At 34.8% G+C, this 23,397-nt stretch overlaps 4 protein-coding genes across 4 annotated transcripts; 3 read left to right on the forward strand and 1 right to left on the reverse strand.

Moving 5' to 3' along the window:
* Positions 1-730: 730 nt before the first annotated feature.
* On the reverse strand, positions 731-3,852 carry LOC145620444 (rop guanine nucleotide exchange factor 12-like). The gene is made up of 7 exons (XM_081675122.1): positions 3,461-3,852; positions 3,225-3,341; positions 2,529-2,683; positions 2,360-2,434; positions 1,980-2,246; positions 1,558-1,878; positions 731-1,385 (listed from the first exon to the last, which is right to left on the reverse strand). The coding sequence occupies exons 1-7, from the start codon at positions 3,804-3,806 to the stop codon at positions 960-962; spliced, it is 1,707 nt and encodes a 568-aa protein (XP_081531248.1). The 5' UTR covers positions 3,807-3,852; the 3' UTR covers positions 731-959.
* Positions 3,853-5,478: 1,626 nt separating this feature from the next.
* LOC145621048 (hydroxyphenylpyruvate reductase-like) lies at positions 5,479-8,552 on the forward strand. The gene is made up of 2 exons (XM_081675782.1): positions 5,479-5,975; positions 7,794-8,552. The coding sequence occupies exons 1-2, from the start codon at positions 5,553-5,555 to the stop codon at positions 8,310-8,312; spliced, it is 942 nt and encodes a 313-aa protein (XP_081531908.1). The 5' UTR covers positions 5,479-5,552; the 3' UTR covers positions 8,313-8,552.
* A 290-nt stretch (positions 8,553-8,842) lies between these two features.
* LOC145621275 (glyoxylate/hydroxypyruvate/pyruvate reductase 2KGR-like) lies at positions 8,843-11,648 on the forward strand. Its single transcript, XM_081676021.1, has 2 exons — positions 8,843-9,298; positions 10,794-11,648. Exons 1-2 carry the CDS (start codon positions 8,879-8,881, stop codon positions 11,310-11,312), a joined length of 939 nt encoding a protein of 312 aa, XP_081532147.1. The 5' UTR covers positions 8,843-8,878; the 3' UTR covers positions 11,313-11,648.
* A 7,789-nt stretch (positions 11,649-19,437) lies between these two features.
* On the forward strand, positions 19,438-21,699 carry LOC145621344 (plasmodesmata-located protein 7-like). The gene is made up of 3 exons (XM_081676078.1): positions 19,438-20,251; positions 21,159-21,278; positions 21,416-21,699. Exons 1-3 carry the CDS (start codon positions 19,528-19,530, stop codon positions 21,421-21,423), a joined length of 852 nt encoding a protein of 283 aa, XP_081532204.1. The 5' UTR covers positions 19,438-19,527; the 3' UTR covers positions 21,424-21,699.
* The last annotated feature ends 1,698 nt before the right edge of the window (positions 21,700-23,397 follow it).

A 23,397-nucleotide genomic window follows, 5' to 3' on the forward strand; every position in this document is an offset into this window, starting at 1 on the left:
TTTGTGGAGGTGATACCAAAAAGAAATGTTGCAAAGGACTCAAGTGCATTACTAAAGATGATTTCCCGGATGAAATCGGAAAGTGTATACCGAAAAGTACAAAATGTAAGAAGGCGTACGACTTTTGTGGAGGCATAACAGAAGCAAAATGTTGCAAAAAATTGAAGTGTGTACGTAAAGATGATTTCAAAAACGCGATTGGAAAATGTATACCAAAAAAACCTAAGTGTAAGAAGAAGAACGAGTTTTGTGGAGGCCTTGCCGGATACAAGTGTTGCAAAGGACTACATTGCATACTCCTAGGTGATTTTCCGCATGCTGGTGGAGTTTGTAAGAAGGGAAAATTGTGCAAGAAAAAGGACCAACTTTGTGGCGACTTCACGGGTGTTAAATGTTGTAAGGGACTTAAATGTGAAGTTAAAGATGATTTCTCGGGAATTGGAAAATGTAAGCATAAACACCACTAGAAGCACGAGTTTAATTTGTTTTACTTTTGGTGGTCATAATATCGACACCCTGTCTTTGAAATCCTGGCTTCGGCTATGAAAACAATGTAACCTCCTAAGCCCTCTCATGTTAGATATGTAGCATTAATCATGTTGTAAAACTGAGAATTATAAATTTTAATGACAAATGAAGTAATGATCAACAACTTTAGCATCTGAATTAGCTGATTATGTCTAAAGATTCTGTGTACATCCATCATCAGTACTTATACGCCGAAGAAAGAACAATTTGTTTGCTGTCAAACCCAATGCATTAGCTTCCCCAACCACAAAAACAAGGGAAGTTAAAATTGTTGAGGAAACTAGCTTAGCTATAATTAGTTACATGTGGTTTGAGCATATATATCTCTCTAATTAAGCTCTGTTAACAAGTGCTTTCTCTCTCGCTCTCTCCATTATATCTCTCAAGATCGAAGTTACAATCATTTCGGAATGTAATCTAACTGTCTCTTGTCAATGTCGCGCTGTTGGACTTCTTAAGCCTCCCAAATTCTCTAGGTAGGATACCTTCTTAGGGATTGCAATGTTTGCGAGTTTTCCAACTTTTAAGTCACTTATATCTTTTATGTCTTCATTTCCTGCTCCTTCCTTTGCTTTCAAGTCTCCTTCGCCGTTATCCATAGTCCAGCCCATGAAGTCCGAGAGTGTCATAGATGGTGGTGTTCCTACAGCATTAAGTCTCTCTATTTCTTCATCTGCATTTGGAAATTTTGTTGAAGTGATCTTGATATCTGCTAAGGGATTCCTCTTCTTTTGCGCGAGTGATGGGTTTTGAGCTAGAGAATCTGCATAGAGCACATCTTCTATGCGCGATAAGACTGTGTGTGCCAAACTCTCTAGGATTCTTGAGTAGCTCTCTAGAAGTGCATGACCAATATCCTGCAAAGACATAAAATACATCACATTATACAAACCTGTTAAGGTTTCTTGTTTCGAGTTATCTGAAAACTGACTCTAAGGCCTTAGTAAATAATGTGAAAAATAAGTTCAGATAAGGGTCGATAAACTGAAATTGACATGAAAGGAGGCCTTGAATAGCATGAAATGTTACCTTGTTAAATTGAATCTTGCTGATATCGAGTTGGGATTGAGAGATTCCAGGGAATCGTTGCTTGATGATAATCAAGATAGTCTCCGCCCTCTCTTCAAATAGTTCCCTCTTCTCTATACTCACGGTTGAACCCCAAGGAGACTTGGCATCCTTGTTGGTCATCTTTCGTCTCCAAATCACTACTGAAGCCTCAATTCTGTTCTTGAGATCAAGAATTTTGTGCTCCGATGATAAGTCCATTATTGTAAAAAATTGCTCAGGATCAAAATACTCAACTGTTATGCTTTTGTATAGTGCATCTCCAAGGCTAGCTCTTCCATTCTACCAAGAAAACGCGACATTTTTATCAGCAAAAAGCCAGCAAAAATCTAGGAAACTTGTATATTCTAAAACAAATAATTCTGTTCTTTAGTATTTCAAACCTTTGGCAGGGATTCAATGTAGTTTTCGGGGATTTCCATTTCTGATAAGACTTGTGCATTGATAGCCATCGCGGCCTTTAGCACTTGGTTGACAGAATCCTTCTGAAACTGCAGCCATTTCTTTGTGACTTCAGATAGACCATTTGTAGGTACTTTGACTGTAGGTAACCACCATTTATCATCTCTTTTAGACCCTTTCTCCGAATCATCAGCATCTTTAGCTACGTAATAGAATTCGTTTTGGTCCTTGAAATTGTCTAGACAGTCCTATATTCATAATACATACAAACAATTCAAATTCTGTTTTAACAAAATACTTCCATGTACAATAGTATATATGAAATAATAATCTATGAATTTAGCCTAATTTGAATACTTACAATTAGCATGGCATCAAGCTTTCGAAGGGCAGGGATATTCATTTGAAGATCCGTTCTTTGTTTTGTTATCATGATCTGTTACAAATATATAATGATACAATTAGTCCAACTTGTACTAAAGTATGAACAAATGTGACAAAAAAGAAGTGCTAGATAAGAAGATACTTGCCTCCATATTAGTTCCATTCGCGGATTTTTGTTGAGAAGGAACAAATTCAACTATATGATCGGTAACAGATAACAGCCAATCGATTTCCTTCTTCCATCTAGACCTGTTTTCCGGGGCCATTGGCTCTAGTTTCCTCTGTTCTCCAAATACAGATGCTGCATAATAATGCACAAGGTACTACTTTGTGTTAGTTAATCATGAAACTAATCAATAGACCATTCTAATATACTTTCTCAATGTGATGCAGGGCAGGTGGTGGCCTCAAGATATTGTCCTGCAGGCCTTGCACGCCCGTGCTAATGCACAAAATATTCGCTATGTTACGTGACATCTGACATGTGCTCTATGTAGTTAGACATTATTCTAAATAATTACCACGATACATTCCTTAATAAGACATCAACCTTAACATATTCCTATGTTTCAAGGTATAAATGAAAATATAACAAAGTTTATTTTTCTCATGTATGCAGATTTGTGCATTAAGCTTGTGCAATAATAATCATACAATAGAAACAATCTAAATCAATTATCTTATATGTATTGCAATAGCTGTATTGTGAGAACTTATTTCTTATTAAGTCATATATCCAACCTCTGATATTACTTCAAATCCTCTGATATTATTCCAATTATAGACCTCTCTTGAAAAAAAACAACCAAAAACAGAGATTTTCGGGTTGTTATAGGCCTTACCTGCTAAATTGGTGACGGCGTTGGACAAGGCCAAAGCCGAGGACACACCCTTTCCTCCACCAGACATATCCTCGCCTAGGAGCAACTTGGCAAACCTCTCCTTCATCATTTCCATATCTAAAACCATAAATTAAAATTCTTAAAATTATTACAATGTACCTATAACATGGTAAAAATAGTGCATAAACAGTTGTACATAAACAATATATGGAAAATGTTGAGGATTATGTTGTTACCTTTCTGAAGGCCATCTCTATCACCTCCCCCATACGCGGTCAACCTTGATCGCGGACCAGGACCTTGATCCTTCTCTAAGCTTGAACCAATCCTATGGCTAATCAACAAAGGTTGTTCTATCTTAGAAGCATAACTTTTGGTACCCCTTGGATCCTCTACCAAGTCCTCTGCGCTCGAGCTCTCTAGGATCATACTTTGTGAATGGCCGCGCCTCATGCTATTATTCCCAACACTTTCTCTATCCATTCCACGAATTTGGTTTAGCCTTGCCTTGTAATTCTCTTGTTCTTGCTCCAACGACGCGCGCACCATTTCCTTCCTAGCTAAATTTGTGTTAACTATCATGGAATGGATGTGGTTGTGGTTGGAACAAAAAATTTTGCATGACACAAAATAAAGAATTTTTTGTTAATGGCAACAACAAGGATGTTTTTGTGTCATGAAGTATAATAAGATTGAGGGGAGAAAAAGAGAGGAAGAAAAGTTTGTAATGAAGAAGAAATCTTTATTTGACTTTTGTTTATTTTTAATTTTTAATTTTTTTAAAAAAAATTTGTAACAAAAAAGAAAAAAAAAATTGTTAGGAAAGAAGAGAAAATTCAAGCATAGTTTAGGTTGGCAAAGAATTGGTAGGATGATTGTTTTTGTGATAGTTTACTATTTTTGAAAAGAAAGGATGTTAAGAACGTGGGGTGCATGTTTTGGGAGGAAATGTTACAAGTTGTCATGAAAGAGAGAATTTTTTAATTAAGATTTGGTTAATATTTAATTAGGGGGTGATTAAGGGTAAATTGGAAGTTTTATCTAAGGATAAGGAGAATAATGTTTGGATTATTTTGGCTAATTAGTGTTTTGGACAGTCAAGAAAGTCCAACAAACAGCCACGTCTAAGGCATCATCATGATTGATTAATAATGGATACGACAACTATTTCTTCATTTTCATAGGGAACATTATAAGGTGTATCTATATAATTATGTTATGTGTATGGTAGATGATATTGTTATTATGTACATTAATTATAAAATTATAAATGCATTTAAGTGTGTACCATTTTATGGTCAACATATTGAAAATTTTAATGTAGTCTTATAACTTTTTGATTATCACAATTTTTAAAATGGACGGTTGAGATTGTTTGTTTTTTTTATTTTAATTAGTAATTTAAATTTAAAAAACACTTTTTAATTAATTTATATATATTTTTATTTCCAAAATTTCGAAAATATATAATTTCTAGAACATATAAATATATTTAAAATAATCAAAAAAATATTTTTAATTAAAATTACTAATTAAAAGTTAATTAAAAAACAAATAATCTCCGCTGTTCATCTTAAAATATTGTGATAGTTAGAAGTTATAAGACTACATTAGGATCATTACTTATATAGAGAGACTTTGTATTAAAAAAATAATAAATAAATAAATAAATAGAGAGACTTTGTTTTACATATCACAGTTTTTAACAAATTGTGGTTGTCAAAAGTCATAAGACTACATTAGAATCATTACAACATATAGAGAGGCTTTGTTTTAATGAAATTAGTTATTATATCATTTGATATTTAACATACATATTTATTTGTTGAATCGTCTATTATAAATTTACAACATTTATGTAATGTATTAGCGCCAAGAACATCGAAAATGATGCACTACCTTAACACAAAGCTACATATACGAAAGGCGCTCTTACACCATCATAAATACCATGAAGTATTAAAACACAGTTATATTTAATAAGTGTAACACTTAATAAAACACGAAGGGAGTATATACTTTCACTCTCTAAGTGGTTATATCATACTCGTATGAGACTCATATATATACGCTCGAACATAACCACTTGACCAAAATCGTTCCTATCACCAAGGACTCCCTAATCTTCAAGAACGTGTCACCCGAAGAAATGCTATATACCCAACACAACACAACAAACAATGAAGCAATCACACAAGACACAAACCAAAACCAACTCTAATTTCCAACCACTAATCCCACACAAATTCATTCACAATCCATAAAACACACTCTCACAAAAACACACTCAACTCAATCAACAACATCATCTTTCATCACGAAACAAAAATGGAGTCAATAGGAGTACTATTAGCATGCCCAATGAACACCTACCTTGAAGAAGAACTCACCAAACGTTACAATCTCTTCCACTTCTCGAACTTTCCAGACAGAACCCAATTCCTTTCTCAACACGCCAACTCCATTCGCGCCGTCGTCGGTAACGCCTTCGCCGGCGCCGACGCCGCCCTTATCGACGCTTTGCCGAAGCTCGAGATTGTGTCGAGTTTTAGCGTCGGACTTGATAAAATTGATCTGGGTAAATGCAAAGAAAGAGGAATTAAGGTTACGAATACCCCTGATGTTTTGACTGATGATGTTGCGGATTTGGCGATTGGGCTTATGCTTGCTGTTTTGCGACGGATTCCTCAGTGTGATCTTTATGTTCGTAATGGGTTGTGGAAGAAAGGGGATTTTCGATTGACTACTAGGGTATGTTAATTTTGATTTTATTTGATTACCCTTTTATGGAATTGGGTTTGATTCATTTTTTTGATTGATTATGGTTAATATGGTTATTAATCTGAAGTTTGATTGATTCTGATTTTGTTTAAATTTGAGTTAAATGGCAACCAATTTAAATTTGTCTTTCATTTGTAATTGTTTATATTTTGATGATGAAATACTGAAGTCCATTGATGTCGTTGTTGATAGCTTTTGATGTAGTTTGATGATTAATGTGATTGTGTTGAAATTGAATTGATTTGCTTTGGTGTAATTTGAGTATAAAGGAACTAATGTCGAAGTGGATTTTGAGTTTGGTTTTAACTATATTGTTTGGGGTGGTAATTTGAGTAGAAAGGGAGCAGTATCACATTGAATTGTTATGCTTTGGTATAATTTGGCTCTTTTGATATTGAATTGGTTATGCTTTGATATAATTTGAGTTGAGTAAAAACTGATATCAAATTTGATTTTTAGTTATTGTTTTTATTGTTTTTTTACATGTGGTAATGATGAATTTGTAATTCTGTTAAGTTTTGTTGAAATGATTTGTAGTGCAATTTGAGCAAAGAACCTAATTTTTGCTACTTCAGGAATTGGGGAGAACTTTTTATCCTGCTGAATTGGCTATTCGTGATTTTATCTGACTTGCAAGATACTGTAAATGTATTAGTCGTCAACTCGAAAAATGCATACGCATGTATCATTGTTATGGACCTTACGGTATCTAGTATCTACACTGGGTTGTTGTTGCAGAGCCTGTAAAGTTTTAGTCGGGGTGTCCTGCTTTTTTTTTTTTTCCTACAAAGTTTCCAAGCATGATTAGAAGTTTAAATGTTTACTATGGCTATCATAACCCAACTGCAAGTCTTTATCTTTAATTCATCATATTGTTGATCACATAGCTATAAGCATGAAGCTCATTGAAAACTCAGAAAAATTGCTGCTCAGAAACCTTAAATTTAAATTAGCTGTTATGCATGAGTGCATATAGATGTTAAAATGCTGGTTACAAGCATAGATGTTGAGTTTAGGGTTCTGTATATCAACACTGACCCTTTAGCTGGCTCTGTCTTTGTGAACCACAAAATGGGGTGGGGTGTGGTGGGGACTTGGGCTTGGAAATCATGTTGACAATATATTCCTTGTGCTTTAGCTGTTTTTGATGATCTTTGCTTTGGTTATGTTGGACTGGAGATGAACGGGAGATCGTTAGGTGGTAAATATCTTAATGCGTAACTAAACAATATGATTGGTGATATTATCTTGAAATTGCTCGTCCGAATTAATACTGATCCTTCATTTCCCCATGTAAATTCCTCTTTTTGTTTGTTGTTCTTTTTTATCCATATTTTTAAAATAAAAATTTCTGCCTATCTGAGGATGCTCAAAATGTGTCCTTGTGATTATGAAGTTGGAAACCTGCATCTATACTTTACCAGTTTACCATACCATGAAGCTGTAGCTAGTTGGATATCTTAGGCTAGTTTTAACCTGTTACAGGCATATCTATTACCAATACTGGTTTCCTCTACCAAACTCCATTCAGTATTGAATAGGTTCTTGCCATTGAGCTGCTTGCTTTACAGAGTAAATATGCCAATTAGTCTATGTTATATGCTGAACTTTGTTGTATCATGCATTGCCTCATTGGTATTTACATGCTGCTATTTTTGTATAAGGGACTGATAATGCACCGAGTACTCAACCATCTTTTTGACTAAACCTATAGCCAACTTTCTATTGTATTTCGTTCCATGAGTCTTCCTTTCAGCACTAACTGTGCTTTTTGCTTTTTCTTTCCAGTTCAGTGGCAAAAGGGTTGGGATTATAGGTTTGGGTAGGATTGGTGCTGCAGTTGCCAAGAGAGCTGAAGCATTTGACTGTCCGATTTCTTATTACTCAAGATCTAAGAAGGCTGATTCAAACTATACTTACTATCCCAGCGTCATCGAGCTTGCCTCCAATTGCAACATACTGGTAGTTGCTTGTGCCTTAACTGAAGAAACACGACATATTGTCAACCGTGAAGTAATAGAAGCTTTGGGGCCTAAAGGTGTTCTGATCAACATTGGAAGGGGCCCTCATGTTGACGAACCAGAGCTAGTAAAAGCACTTTCTGATGGCCGGCTAGGTGGGGCTGGGCTTGATGTCTTTGCAAATGAACCTCATGTTCCTGAAGAGTTGTTCAAGCTTGACAATGTAGTACTCTTGCCTCATGTTGCAAGTGGGACTGAGGAGACTCGTACTGACATGGCTAATCTTGTTCTTGGGAACTTGGAGGCTCACTTCAATGGAAAACCGTTGTTGACACCAGTTGTTTGATTGTTCAGGGTAATTGTAGGCCAATAATATATGATTCCTGATTGTGGGCAAACTATTTTTGTTAGGGAAATGAACACTTTATCGTTTGACTGAGCACGGTTGTATTATATTGCAAATTGAATTCCCTGCTTAACATTTTTTACTCCCAAGATCAGTTTGGGTCATAAAAATAGGCCAATTTTAAGCACTTAAAGAGGGGGATATGCCTCAAACAGAGAATTTCTTCTTACTCTGTAACTATTAATGTCATGATGAAGAATTCTCCCTAATTCGGGGAGTTGGTCAATTCTCAATGCAGCAATAATCTCAAATTCTCAATGCACATTACCAAATTATCAATTCGAGACGTGTTACCAAATATTTTCACCATATAAAGTCATAGAGGTGATACTTATAACCTCAACTATATTACCTCCAATTGAATCTTGTTTACGTCATTAATTTCGTTGCCAGCTAAACACCAAACAAAACCAATTTTACCAAACAAAATAGACCAAAAACCATAGTTATAGTTCTATTAGCAAGTCTTATAATCACTCCTTTTCTCTCACATCTCTACTTTACAAATGGAGAAGAAAGGCGTTCTAATGACCTCCCCAATGTCTTCCTACTTAGAACAAGAACTTAATTCCCGCTTCACCCTCTTCAAAATCTTGGAAAACCCTTCTTCAACCTCACAATTCTTCAAACAAAACTCAATCCACGCAATTGTAAGCAATGCAGCAAACGGTGCCAACGCTGAATTGATCGAATCCCTCCCCAATTTAGAGATTATCGCAAGTTACAGTGTTGGGTTTGATAAAATTGATCTGGGTTTGTGTAAGAAGAGAGAAATTAAGGTTACAAATACTCCTGATGTTCTTACTGATGATGTTGCTGATTTGGCCATTGGGTTGATTTTGAGCACTCTAAGAAGGGTTTGTGTTGGTGATGCTTTTGTCAGAAATGGGTGTTGGAAGAATTCTGATTTTCCTTTGTCTACTAAGGTTGTTCTCTTATTCTTGTAATTGAATTTTATTAAAAGATTCTTTATTTACTGAGTATTTGTTTAACTGATGTTATTTGATTCATTCTTAGGTTTTTGATTGGTGGTGTTTATGATTATATTATATGCATTTGCTGTTACTTGAGTGTTTCAGCTTTTTGAGAATGTGGGAAAGCCAATTAGTAAGTTGGTTGAGTCTTGGGAGGTGGTAATGTGGTATTGAAGACTTGGGATCTAATCGCACCATTGTTCTATGTGTCTGGTTATTGATCCTGGACAACTCGTTTAATTTTCGTAAAATGTTTCATGTGATATAGTACTGTCCATTTGGGTTCCTGTTTCAAATGAAGAATGTGTTGGGTTGGTAATCACCATAAGTCCAAAAGATTATTGATCAATCTATTCTTGTCTTTGCATGAAGGACTCTATAAGGTTAAGCTTATGCAGATTCTATATCGTATGAACAAGCTTGGATGTACATTATTCTTCCTCCCTTTACTAGGACTAGGAGATAGTCGTTGACTTGATGGTCTTATTTGAGTTTTGTTCTGGGACATTTATGAAAGGTTTTGTGTTGGAACTGTACTTTATTTCTCTGTGATATTTTGTTCAATAAAATCTTAAGATATTAAGGATAGAAAGAATCATGAAGATAAAGGTTTGACCTCATGAGTCGCTTTTGTATAGAGACATATCAGCCTGTTAGGAGAAACAAGTACTCGTGTTTCATTTCGATTAGAGAGAATTGCCATCCTTACTTAAAGGAGAAGAATTATAGGAGATAAAGGTCCATTAGCTTTAGGATATGTCATCACTCATCAGCAACCAAAATGTAAAGATTGGATATCTGGTGGAAGAAATACCATGGTAAATAAGATGATTATGCCATCTGTTATACCTTTTTAAGCTAGTCAGCCAGCTATATTAGTTGCTCAATATCATAAGACTGGTAAGTCATTTTGATTAAGTTGCCGAAACACTTTTAAGCCAGTATTGTCTGTTGTTCAATATGAAGTATTCGTATTATAGAACAAGATTTTGCAAAATTGAGGAAGTTTTATTTCTTCAGTATGATTGACTGAAGATCACAATTGTCAGTTGTTCTACATGAAGTACTTCATATTATAGATCAAGGTTTTGCAAAATTGAGGAAGTAGGTTTTCTTTCTTCAGTATGATTGACAGAAGATCACAATTTCATTCAAAAGTTGATCAGAGCCATCTAACTGGTCCTCGAACCTACTGTGTTGAATCTTCAGCTTGTTGATCATATCCTTTATATGAAAATCTGGATCATAACTTTCAATTGTCTTGTCTTGCTTTCCAAACTGTAAATGTTTGCTCAAATTTACTAAAATAGAAGTATATAATATCAAAGATGCAATGCCAACTTTTAATAACATGTTAACTTTCTTGTATAGTTATATGCTTTACTATCTTGTATAGTTGTATAATCTTTCTCATATTCGTTCTTTTTCTCATTTTATTTCTTTCCAGTTCACTGGTAAATCAGTGGGAATTCTTGGATTGGGCAGGATTGGCCATGCTATTGCAAAGAGAGCAGAAGCATTTGGATGCCAAGTTAGTTACTGCTCCAGGTCTAAGAAACCTAATGTGCAGTACAAATACTATGAAAGGGTTATTGACTTGGCGGCGAACTGTGAAATCCTTGTTGTTTCATGCTCCCTAACTGAAGAAACCCGTCATATCATCAACCGTGAGGTCATTGATGCACTGGGTTCAAAGAGTATCCTCATAAACATTGGAAGAGGTGCTCATGTTGTTGAAGCTGAGCTTGTATCTGCTCTGCTCGAGGGTAGATTAGGTGGTGCAGGGCTTGATGTTTTTGAGAATGAGCCAAACATTCCTGAAGAACTGTTGAAGCTTGACAACGTGGTGATGTTATCTCATGTAGGCAGTGACACTGTTGAAACTTGCAAGGCCATGGCTGATCTTGTGATCAGAAATCTGGAGGCACATTTCCGAAAAGAGCTATTGTTGACTCCAGTTATTTAACATTATCTGAAGGGATGGAAGAATTTGGATCATATCACCGCTTTATCGCCGCATCTATGTAAAGGCTCTGCTCGCCTGAGATTCTGGTAATTCTCTGATTTTTAACTGAGATGTGCTGTATTGCTCTCTGAATTATTTGTGAGCTTTCTGAAGCAATGAAAGGCATCATTGATTTTCATCCATACATACTAGATCCGCCTTTTTTTGACAATCATCATTTACCATAGCACAGTTGATTTTGCAATCTCCTTTGGTTTAAGATTTAGCTTCTTGTATAAACCTCTTAGATAGTTAGATGACATATTGTTGATCTGATTCTGGATGTTCAAAGTTGAATAAAACTCCAGCCATTTATCAGCAATTTGACTTTCCCTTAAAACTAATGCAAGTAGTAATTTTATCATCTGTTTCAGAATCTCTAATATTCTAGCAATCTAGCACTTATGATGGAGAAACCGAGAAGAACCATTTATATGCTAGGCAACAAACAGTGGATGTTTTGTCCTAAAGCCTATAATTAGTGAACTATTGTTAATCTCGAGTAAGAGCACCATTGATATCAAGTCCCGGTTAGTTGCGTAACTGTTAAGCAATTAACCCAATTCGTTGCATAGAAATACATAAATAACTAGAGGGTTAGTCAATTAGCCAGACTAGGCGGATTGGAATAACTAGTTGACAATCCTTGACATGATGATGTGAGTTGAAGGCCATTTCCTGCACCTCCATATCTATGAATGGCTGTTTTATCATCTTCTGTATCACAGAATATGCATGTATGGGTAGGTTGCTCACCTCATCCTTTAGACCAGGCCTAAACATTAGTTGGCTCACCTTATCCATAAATTAGCATCTTAGAGCACATGTGTTTTTATAATTTAATGTAAAATTTACTGTACTTGGTAACAGTCCCTACTTTTTTGGGGTTTAGGAAGATGCACTGAACCAAACTGATTATTAGCACTTTAATTAAGTTAATTGGCATGATTTAATAATCGTCAATATGTATAGTGGGTGAGTGAGTGATTCTTGATTCAAATTTTTGGGCACGTCAATGTCAATAGCTACTGCATATCATGCGAAAGAATGATGGTTATGTAGTGATTATTGTTGAATTATTATTGTATGGTCCTTCTTTTTGCTCGTTTTATAAAGTTCGAGAACATGTATTGGCTCCTTATAAATTAGAATTTGGTGGAAAGTTCCAGCTCTATGGACTTACCTCCGTACACTCTCTGTCCTAAAATGATAGTCGTATTATGAAGTACTAATATCTTGTAATGTTCGGAAATATTTGGTATAAATGTATCTAATTAGAGATGGTAATTAATGGTGAGGGTAGATGCATGACCCTTGAGTCTTGAATGCACCCTAGGATTTTAACCAGTTTAGCTAATTTCGATCCGATTGAATGATTCATTTAAATTTTAAAGTAGTACTCCCATTTCTTAAAATTTCATTAATACATTAAAATCATCATTAACCATTCAAATTGGAAAAAGAAGACTCCCGTACGCTTAGATTTCTTAAATTTGTAAGAAATCTCAATCTTATCGTATACTCATAAAAACAATTAATGCAGACATGCAGTAGTGAGACTATTTTAATTTGACAAATTATTTTATAATATTCCATAGGATGAATAAATATTACTCCCTCCGTCCCGAAATTACATTCCTCCTTTTTATTTCTGGTAAGTTTTTTTTAGTAAATCAACTCTCTTTTTCTGTTTTATATTTAATGCTTTCTCACTCATCCTTACCTAATCTCACTCATAATCCTTGTGCCAAATTACAATGAATATGATTGGTTAAAAATTTTCAATTAGGAGCATGTGATTGGTCTTTTTTTTGCAAATGATTGATGACATGTCATGAGTAATAACTACTCTATCTTTGTACTTCCCATTGCATTATCTAATTATTGTTATTTGTCTTATTGTTCTCTCCTTAATTCCCGTGTGAATTTCCAAAGAGGAATGTAATTTAGGGACGGAGGGAGTAATAGATTTTAATTATATTAATGCAGTATTGCATCATGATAATACTACTACTAATATAGTAATATTTACAAACTGGTGAAACTGAGCAGATGAAATTGTCTTAATCACAGCAAGAAAAATACCTAAAATAACCTTGCATCTGCTCTCAAGACTGAAAATCACCTAGTTACACTTGAAAGTGGGATGACAATAACAAAGCCTAGAATATTAAACAAAATAACTAACATAAGAAGGGTAATTAATTGCACTTTTCCCCTTTATTTTTTTTCTTTTCTATTTGCTACTCATCTAAGTCAAGAAGAAGAAACAGCCCCTTTGAAGATGAGGAATTTGAGTGTCTCAAGTGTGAAGTAGATGAAACTTCCTTTTGAATGTGTGAAGAAACACCCAAAATTTGATCCCACCACACATTGCCATCCTCCTCCATATTTCTTGTCAAAATCCTGTTACATTTTGCACATACCATATCAGAAAACAATCATATTATGTTACTCGAACTTTTCATTAAACCCTCAAGTACCCCACCCGTGTGAGATTTGACATAATGGGCATTTGACACTTTCTTTATACCAAACCATGAAATTGTTTACTACGTAATATGAGTAAGCCCAACACTTTGACATGTACCTATGTTCGACATGAGTAGGAAAAAAAAAAAAAAAAACTCGAGTCGAGTTTATTTGTACAATACCTTTTTAATGTGAGCAGCAATAGATTTGTAGTCAAAAACATCAAAAAGATCAAGAGCATGAGAAGCAGAAGCCATAGCTTGGATCTGCATCTTCAAAGGCATATCAGTATCCTCTATCAAAGCTTTACCTTCCAACATTTTCTCTCTTTCTTTCCAATACAGAAAACCCAGATGAGATATGATCTGATTGATTCTTATCTTAAAAACCCAGAAAAGATAAACTCAATTGTACTATTTTTTCTTTTTTTAGGAAAAAAATGAGTTTCAAGTTTCAAAAGCTAAATGAGGTAAAATACAGAAAGTTAGCAGAAGCAGAGGTTGGCTTTTTATATACAGAGGGAGCCTGATATGCCCATCACTAGCCTTCCAAATGTAAATCATCCATTTGTTTACGTATTTATGATTATATAATTGAAGTCTGGCACATATTCCAAACTTTGCTTATATTTTGGTGTTATTAATTTTTCCTCCCAACTTTGAGGGTACCCTTTCTGTTCTCTAGTGTTCTGTTCATTAATTAGACTTTTTAATTTTTCATTAATATTGTATATAGTACTCGTATTACAATTAATCATATATACTCGGGTGTAGTTTTGTACTCACTTCAATTTGTCTATTGGGCGTATAACGATTGACAATTGCCCCTTGTGTGTTACTCAGTATGTTATTGTACCATTTTCCTAATTGAACATAAGAAAAAGGTTATCAAGTACTTCGTTCCTTAAAGATTGACCTTTTTTTTTTTTTTTTTTTTAATATGATTTGGTCGACTAATTCATACTCAAATTTATTTTAGTGAGAAAAACCTTCACAATTTCTCTTTGTAAATTTGATAGATTATGTCAACTCTTAATAAAGTGAAAAGTTATAATTGACAATTTAAGGAACAAAATGAATATAGTATCCAAGTTAAATTGGTTGGTAGTGTGTATAAAATCTAAAATGCCATCTTGTGTATTATTAATGTTGAAATTAATGTGACTGAGAGAAAGCAGGAAAAACTTTTATTAAAGCAAAGTATAAAAATGGGGATAGAAATTTACTAGTATGATGTGTGAATGTGTTGGGAGTATCAAATTTGGACGTGCCAAATTTGGATTAGATGTAATATGATGACGTGGGTGTGTGTTGGAGTAGTAGAATACGAATTATTTAATAATGGTCTAATTTAGGATTAACCATGGAAACTGAACTTGTGTGTCACACACCTGATTTGGAGTTTATTAATTTTTCTCTTACAGATAAACATCAACTGGCTAACACCTTTATTCAACCTCAGATCAGCACCATTCAAGATTATCAGTCACACTCTATGTCGTGGTGTGGTGGAATTCGAAAACTAATTAGTAACCTCATTTAAGCACTGTCCAAAATAATTTCATTAGTCGTTTATGTATGCATTGTCAGTAATCTTATATGAATCGATCAGTCACACTCTATGTTGTGGTGTGGTGGTATGCCACATATAAAAATTTGTGTTTATATCTGTTTACTTAGAAACTAATATGCACTTCGAGGGATTAGTGGCTTTTTGAAATTTGAAGTAGAGTAATTTTAACTATTGATAGAGTTGGATGTGTGTGTCAAAGCTCTAGTGCACAACACTTTGGCATTCTTTTCAAGAAAATCTAATGGTTATGTCTTTTGGGGTTGGCCCTTCACTTTATTATATCACATTTGGCATGAATAGCCCAAAAGGATTGACTATGGACCTCATTTACTTAAATGGAGTCCAAATGAGATTTATTATTCATAGAAGCCCAATAAAGTTATTTGTGCACTCAAACCGATAGTATACAGCCATCAATATAGAGACTCTTGGTCTCTTGGAAGTTTTTTTTTTTTTTTTTTTTTTTTGTTCCATCCGATTCACCCTTTGGGCTAATTCGGATTCGGGGATCAGTTTTGGGTAGAGCTGTCAAAAGTTGACCCGACCCGAAATACCGACCATAACCCGACCCTAACCCTAACCCTAACCCTAACCCGTCTAAACCCGAAAAAAATGGTGACCCGAACCCGACCTGAAACCAACCCTAGACCCGAGTTGACCCGAGTATTTGAGACCCGAACCCGACCATGAACCGACCTAGAGAGGACCCGACCCGAATGTGACCCGTAAATTATTGACCTGAACCGAACCCGACTCGAACCCGAGAATGACCCAAACCCGATTTAACCCGTCAAAATCCGAATTCAACCCGACCTGTTACTAACCCGACCCGTTCCTAACCCGACTCGAATTTAAACCCGACCCGAAATCTACCCGACTTGTTATTGACCCGACCCAAATTCTACCCGACTTGTTATTGACCCGACCCGAATTTAAACTCGACCTATTACTAACCCGAATTTTAGGATTTAGGAATTTTTAGGATAAAAAGAGTTCTCCGTATTGACTATTGAGTTTTAGGCTTTTTTTCAATTTATTAACATGGATTCCAATTATAAAACAAAAGTGGCCTTTCTCATCTTACTTGACTTATCTCTTACATAATCCTCGTCAAAGAAAAACTGAACAGGACAGCAGCCAAAAAAAAAATTTAAACAAAAAAATAAAAAATACACGAGACCCAGACAATAGCAGGTCTTTCTCATCTTACTTATCTTTTTTTATTATTATTATTTTTTTTAAGGGAATTCAAATTTTATTATTCACTTGTCTATTTAATATTTTTTTTTTAGAAAATGTTTTAAATTACATAATTTAATTTGGAGTTTTAAATAAATTAAAAAAAATAAAAAAAATGTAACTGGACCCAATATGACCCGACCTGATATCAAACTTAAACCCATATTAATCCAATATTTGATACCCGAATTCAAACATGACCCGACTTGATTATTAAAACCCGAGAATAAAAAGACTTGAAAAGGACCGATCTAATTATAACTCGAAAATTTTTGACTTGAACCACACCCGAGACCGACTTGGAAATGACCCGACATGATTATAACCCGCAAATTATTGACTTGCCAATTTGAACTCGAGAATGACCAGACAAGTTTAAATGACCCAACTTGATTGTAACCCGCAAATTATTAACTAAACCCGACTTGAACCCAAGAATGACCCGACTTGGAAACGACCCGATTATAACCCGCAAGTTTTTGACTTGAACCGAACCCGACCCGAACCCGAGAATGACCCGACTTAATTATAACCCGCAAATTATTGACTTGAATAGAACCCGATAATGACCCGACTTGGAAATGACCCGACTTTATTATGAACCCGCAAATTATTGACTTGAACCGAACCCGACTCAAACTCGATAATGACCCGACCTGATTATAACCCGAAAATAATTGACTTGAACCGAACCCGACTCGAACACGACCCTAACTCTTTTAAACCCGTAAAAACCCGAATTTAACCCGACTTGTTTTTCACCCGACCCGAATGTAACCCGACCTTTTATTGACCCGACCTAAACCCGACCCGAACCCGAAAAGATGTATGACCCGACTCAAGCATGACCCAACCCACCCGACCCACATAGGTCCTGACATTAACCCGTATTGACCCGACCCGAGATGACCCGACCCACACAAACCCGAACCATTTACCCGAATTGACAGCTCTAGTTTTGGGTAGTTAGGTTCCAGTCCCCTCCCAATTATTGTTACAGGGGATCGAACATAGGTCCTCCCTACCAAGTATAGTCTCAATCACTACTACACCAACATCCAATTGGTGGTCTCTTGGAAGTTTGTAATGAGTGGGGAAAACACTTCATTTGTGACATTTTAAGTTCTTATAATTACCATGAAAGCTAATATATACACACATTCTAATATGCTTCTTCCACTACAAGTCATGTATTGTACAGTCATTTGTACATTTTGCTATGTGATATCAAAGTAATCAGACTAGTCATGTTGCCCTGTTGGTGTTGATCATTGCTAGCGAGATTCTTTTGGGAATTTGAAAGCTCGTCCTTTTGATCGCAATTAAGCTGCATTGTCTGTCTGTCATCGTCTTCATTCAAGTGCATTCGTGTCTATATAACATAATAACATAGCTAGAGATGATTTCATTGAAGGAGACAAAGAAAGGGGTTAAACGTTTTATTGCACCAATTAGAGGGTAAGAATTGAGCTTGTTGAGTTTCAATCACCTTATTTGGGCATGTAGAAAGCATCATGAGTTGATGATCCAAATTCTAGTGCTATCTAACCCAAGAATATCTTGACCCTTTCCGAAATGATCCATATAGAACTTAACTCATATTTCGTATTTGACTTGCATGAACTCATTGACCTAAGTCACCTAACATAAGCCAAATCTAATATGACTTGACCAGATTTCCGATTTGACAGCTTTATAATCTAACGCGAGTCTGTCCAAGGCTAGTCTAGAGATTATGAGCTAATGGGCCTTTTGCTACATACTAGTCCAACACGTAATCTGTATCATTCATCAGATTACTAAAAGCAGCAATTAAATCATAATATTCTTATTAGATAAACTTTTATAAAGTGAGCTACAGATGATCCTTTAATCTTCAAGCATCTTTTTTTCAAGTTTCTTCCAATGAGAATTGAGTATATAAATTATAGTGTGCTCTCCCTTTAGCCTTTACCTATGCTTTTTTAAAAATTCAAATGAAGAACTTTTATTTCTTAAGCATTTAAGCTTTATTTGAACAAACCGAATCTCTTTCACCTAAAAGCTACTAATATGAATATGTATGAATATGATGTCCAATTATGATGATAAGTCATACCAACCAAAAAAAAATAAAAGTAAAAGCTAGTTAGACCGAATATACAACCCAAATTCTATGACCCAGTTACAAATCCGATTCATATACCATGTTTATTGTTTGTGATTTGACTTTAAACTACTTAAGACCAATTTAATAATTAAGCTAAGTGTGAAGTCAATCTTGGAATTGGTGTGAACTTGATACCATGTATAGTGCAAGTATATATCATAATTAAAACGAAGCCAAATTTTATTTGGTAGACAATGAGATGGTTTTTGTTATCAATTGTTTTCTTATGTTAAAATCATACTATTGAACCTAAAAAAATCCAATGATGTAGAGAATAATGTGCATGTAGAGCTAGAAATTTAGATTAAAAATTAAATTTAACATAGGGAGAATTATTAGTTTGGTATTCAGAATCGAATTAGAAAGAGATTAAGAAGAAAATTTTCCAATTTGATGCGCCCTGAAATCTGACATAATTCTATTACAATGCCTACGATTTTACTAATCTCACTTTAATATCCTATTATGTTTTCAGTGGTTTATCAATAATGAATTACAGAAAAACGACCTACATAATTACACTAAATACTTTATATATTAGGAAGTACATATATCCCTATAGTTTTACAATAATACCCCTAACATTATCCTTAAAGACCTTGGAAGTATAACATTAGAAAAAACAACTAACCCTAGCAAGTGATATATGCTCATGTAAGCTTCCAACACCAACTTCATTCATTCTCTACATCATTTTCTTTCCCTTTTTCTCCTAACCTCAAACCCTTATTACATTACTATCACATGGCAACTTCACTTCCAATACTCCCTCTCATACTCCTCCTCTCCCTCGCCACCGCCTCCGACTCCTCCACCCTCAACTCCTTCGTCTACGGCGGCTGCTCTCAACTCAAATACTCCTCCTCCGACGTCGCCTACACCTCCAACCTCAACTCCCTCCTCACCTCCCTAGTCAACTCAGCCACCTACATGGCCTACAACCACTTCGCCATCGCCGGTACCTCCATGCACGAGGTCGTCTACGGCCTCTACCAATGCCGAGGTGACCTCTCCATGCCGGACTGCGCCACGTGCGTAGCCAACTCGGTAAGCCGTCTAGGAGCCTTATGCCCCGGGTCATGCGGCGGGGCCATCCAACTCCAAGGGTGCTACGTTAAGTACGACAACGACACGTTCATCGGGGCCGAGGATAAGACCGTGGTGATGAAAAAGTGTGGACAGCCTACGGGGAACCAAGATAAGATTGCGAACCGTGACGCGGTGTTGGAAGGGGTGGTGGGGAATGGAGGAGGGTTTTATCGAGCCGGTGGTTCGAGGGATGTGGCGGTGATTGCGCAGTGTGTAGGGGACTTGAGTGAAGGACAATGTCAAGATTGCTTGAAAGAGAGTGTTGATCAAGTAAAGACGGAATGTGCAACGAGTGGTAATGGTGATATGTATTTGGGAAAATGTTACGTTAGGTATACTATTGGAGGTGGTCGTGGATATTTCAATAATAATGGTATTGGTAAGTTTTCCTATACACAAATTATTATCTAGCAATTCTTTGATTTTAATGATTTAATCTATACTCTCTCCGTTCTTTTTTTTTAGTTAGTGCAACATATACGAATTTATTACTTTTATTCTCGACAAAATGCCTAGTATTTAGACAATAACACGTTATTTATAAATTTAATGATAATATTATTACTTTTATCTTAACTTAACTCATGTTTAGTTTTGCTATCGTAATTAAAAATTAGATAACTCAAGGAAACAAGGTAAGTGGCCTGGAGAAACAAGTATGTCAATATATTTTTTTTTTCCTAGCTACTTTCATAATGGATGAACTTACGAATTATTATAAGTATACACTCGGTATATATCATAATTTTAGATGTCAGGCAATACATGTTGTACTTATAGTGAATGTCAATTAACTTAATTGCTTAATGTAATGTGTATTGTCTACCTACATTATTTGACATTTGTGGCTCTATACACTAGAAAAGAATGTTTCTTTTAAAAATGTACTTTGTATATAGTTTAAAGTATAATACAAAAAGGCAAGTTTAATTTAGCAAAATAATTCATGCATGTTATGAATATACTCTAATTAAAGCAAGAGTCATTCGACAACAAAATACTATGTAACTGTATATATGAAGTTACTTTTCGAAAATGTCCATTTCCATAGTAATTTGGACGCTTGGACCATAATTAACCTAATACAATCAATAACACTAATATAATCAGTAAAGATACACCATATTGTATTTCGTATACATGTAATGTTATATTGTTAATTTGTTATGTTTTAATTTAGACTTTGATTAATTTCTTTGTGGTGACAAATGACTAGGATCCATGTCATTTTAACATTACTTTTATAACTTTGACTTATTTTATGTTTATTTTCCTTTTCTTTCTAGGAGGATCCAACGACCAAAATAGGGGAGTGAAGAATTTTGCACTGGTAATTGGACTACTAGCTGCCATTGTGATTGTCATCATATTTCTCACTTTCATTTGCCGAGTTTTCGCTGGAAGTAGTAAGCTATATAATCCTTTAATTTACACTAGTTGTATTCAAATTTAGTTGTCATATTATAAGTCAAAACTAAATGATTTACGTGCTAATCATCTTTTCACAATTATATTATTAATCATACTTCTTTTTCTTTCGCAGGTAAATAAATGGTTTAATTATCAACGGCTCATCTTTTTTCCTCTACATAATGTCTACTTTCCATCCATTCTTGCTTCTCTTTAAATATGACATTATTATTACTCTTATTGTTGCTTTTTACTCTATATATAAATATTTTTATAGATGATATTGTATTCTTTCATTAAGCAAAGCTTTTATAAAGGAAGAAGTTAAAGTAAAAAAGAGGATGGATCTGTGTACACGACTCTGCATATTCATGCAAAAAAAAAAGCAAGAGGAATCCACAAACTTAACACACTTTTGTCAAAGCTTTGTAGTATTAAAGTTACATTGTCTGATGTTAAGATAGGCCACATGCATTTCCTTAAAGTTGCATGAAGGTTATGTTGTTATCTTTATGCATTGGATTCCGGGAAATTACTACGTCGTTCGTTCTTTAAACTATTTATGTATGGTATTTAACACCGGCCATTTTACTCCTAGTTTTATGAGTGTTCAAGTGGTTGATGTGTAATACTGTAAGATAAAGATGACATTTATGAAAGTAGGGTAAGAAAAATTAGAATAGCCTAAAGAAAAAAGTCATCATTATTTGGTAATTAGTTGTTAATGAGTATTAAATTACATTGACTAGTTTGACTGAATATTTCATTGAATGTTTAGACTAGATGGTTGATGAAAATGGTGTTACAAAGATTTATACATGAGATCAGCATAAAGTTATATATACATTATATACTGATAGGGAATTAAGCCTTAGTTTCAAATCAAATTTAAAACTTACATAAATGATGAATAATTGTGCCCATTAGATTTGTAAGAGTTTTTTTTTTTTTTTTTGCTGAAAAAGGCACTTAATTAGCATAATAATCCATCATTACAAAGCCTAATATAATACAATACTCTAAATAAAGGTCCATACAATAACTTGGGGGAACGGGGTGTGTCTTAGTTACATTCATTTCATAATCTAAACATGTTAAGCGTGACAATCATGTCAAATCAGATCAGCTAGCTTGTTCCAATGTCTTCCTACATATATAAATCGTATCTCCATATCCGGCTACCATTGCTCCCTACAAGCATTCACCACATTGATATACATATGTTAAGAACAAAGTCATGATCTTGTACCTTCTCAACAACATTGGCTAGCACAATCAAAATATAAGATGGTATATTGTAGTTGTTGTTGCTTCAAAATTTTCAAGCCCTCCCTTATTGCCATCAGTTCCGCCATAAGTGATGACTTCGCATAGACTCGCTGGTAGAAACCAATGTACCTAGTACGTACCCTGTCCCTAAAAATCCCTAAAATAGTTGTTGGTTCCCCAATTTTGACAAATGAGGCGTCAACATGAGCATGTTGCAATGAGGGGGGTGGATGATCTACATATAGATAGACTGGATTGGAGTAGAGGTATCGGCACCCTTTAGCTAGCCTAAAGTTCCAAGCTTGAGAGGAAGCAAGATGGATAATGGTTTGGGGGGAAGGGAAGGGTTCGTTTTGAAAAACAAGTTCTTTTCTAGCTTTCCAAATTTCAAAACACAAGATAGGAAACAAAGTTTTCCAATGGAGGTCCCTTACTATGAAATTAGTAGTCAAACTAGACTCGGATAATGAGTTCATTTTGCTTGATTGAATATACTAATTAATAAGATAATTAACAATAACCTCAAATATGCCCTTTTAATATACTAATAAGATAAGTAACAATAACCTCAAATATACCATTTACATAACTCACTTTGGCTTCAGTTTGTGATTTATATTTGAGACTTAACATATTCATGTGTAATCTTGTTAGATTCGTCTCAATGTACTATATATATATATATATATTTTTTTTTTTTACTAATACAATCTTTGTTCAACTTTCTTTTATTGATGTTAAATATACTACAAAGTAATTATAAAAATCATATATTGACAAATATGCTTAATGAAATGTGTTTAAAACCAAACATATGAACAATAATAGAATATAGCATAATTACAA

Source organism: Chenopodium album, chromosome 27 (assembly GCF_948465745.1).
Source record: "Chenopodium album chromosome 27, dcCheAlbu1.1, whole genome shotgun sequence".
NCBI classification, from domain to species: Eukaryota; Viridiplantae; Streptophyta; class Magnoliopsida; order Caryophyllales; family Amaranthaceae; genus Chenopodium; species Chenopodium album.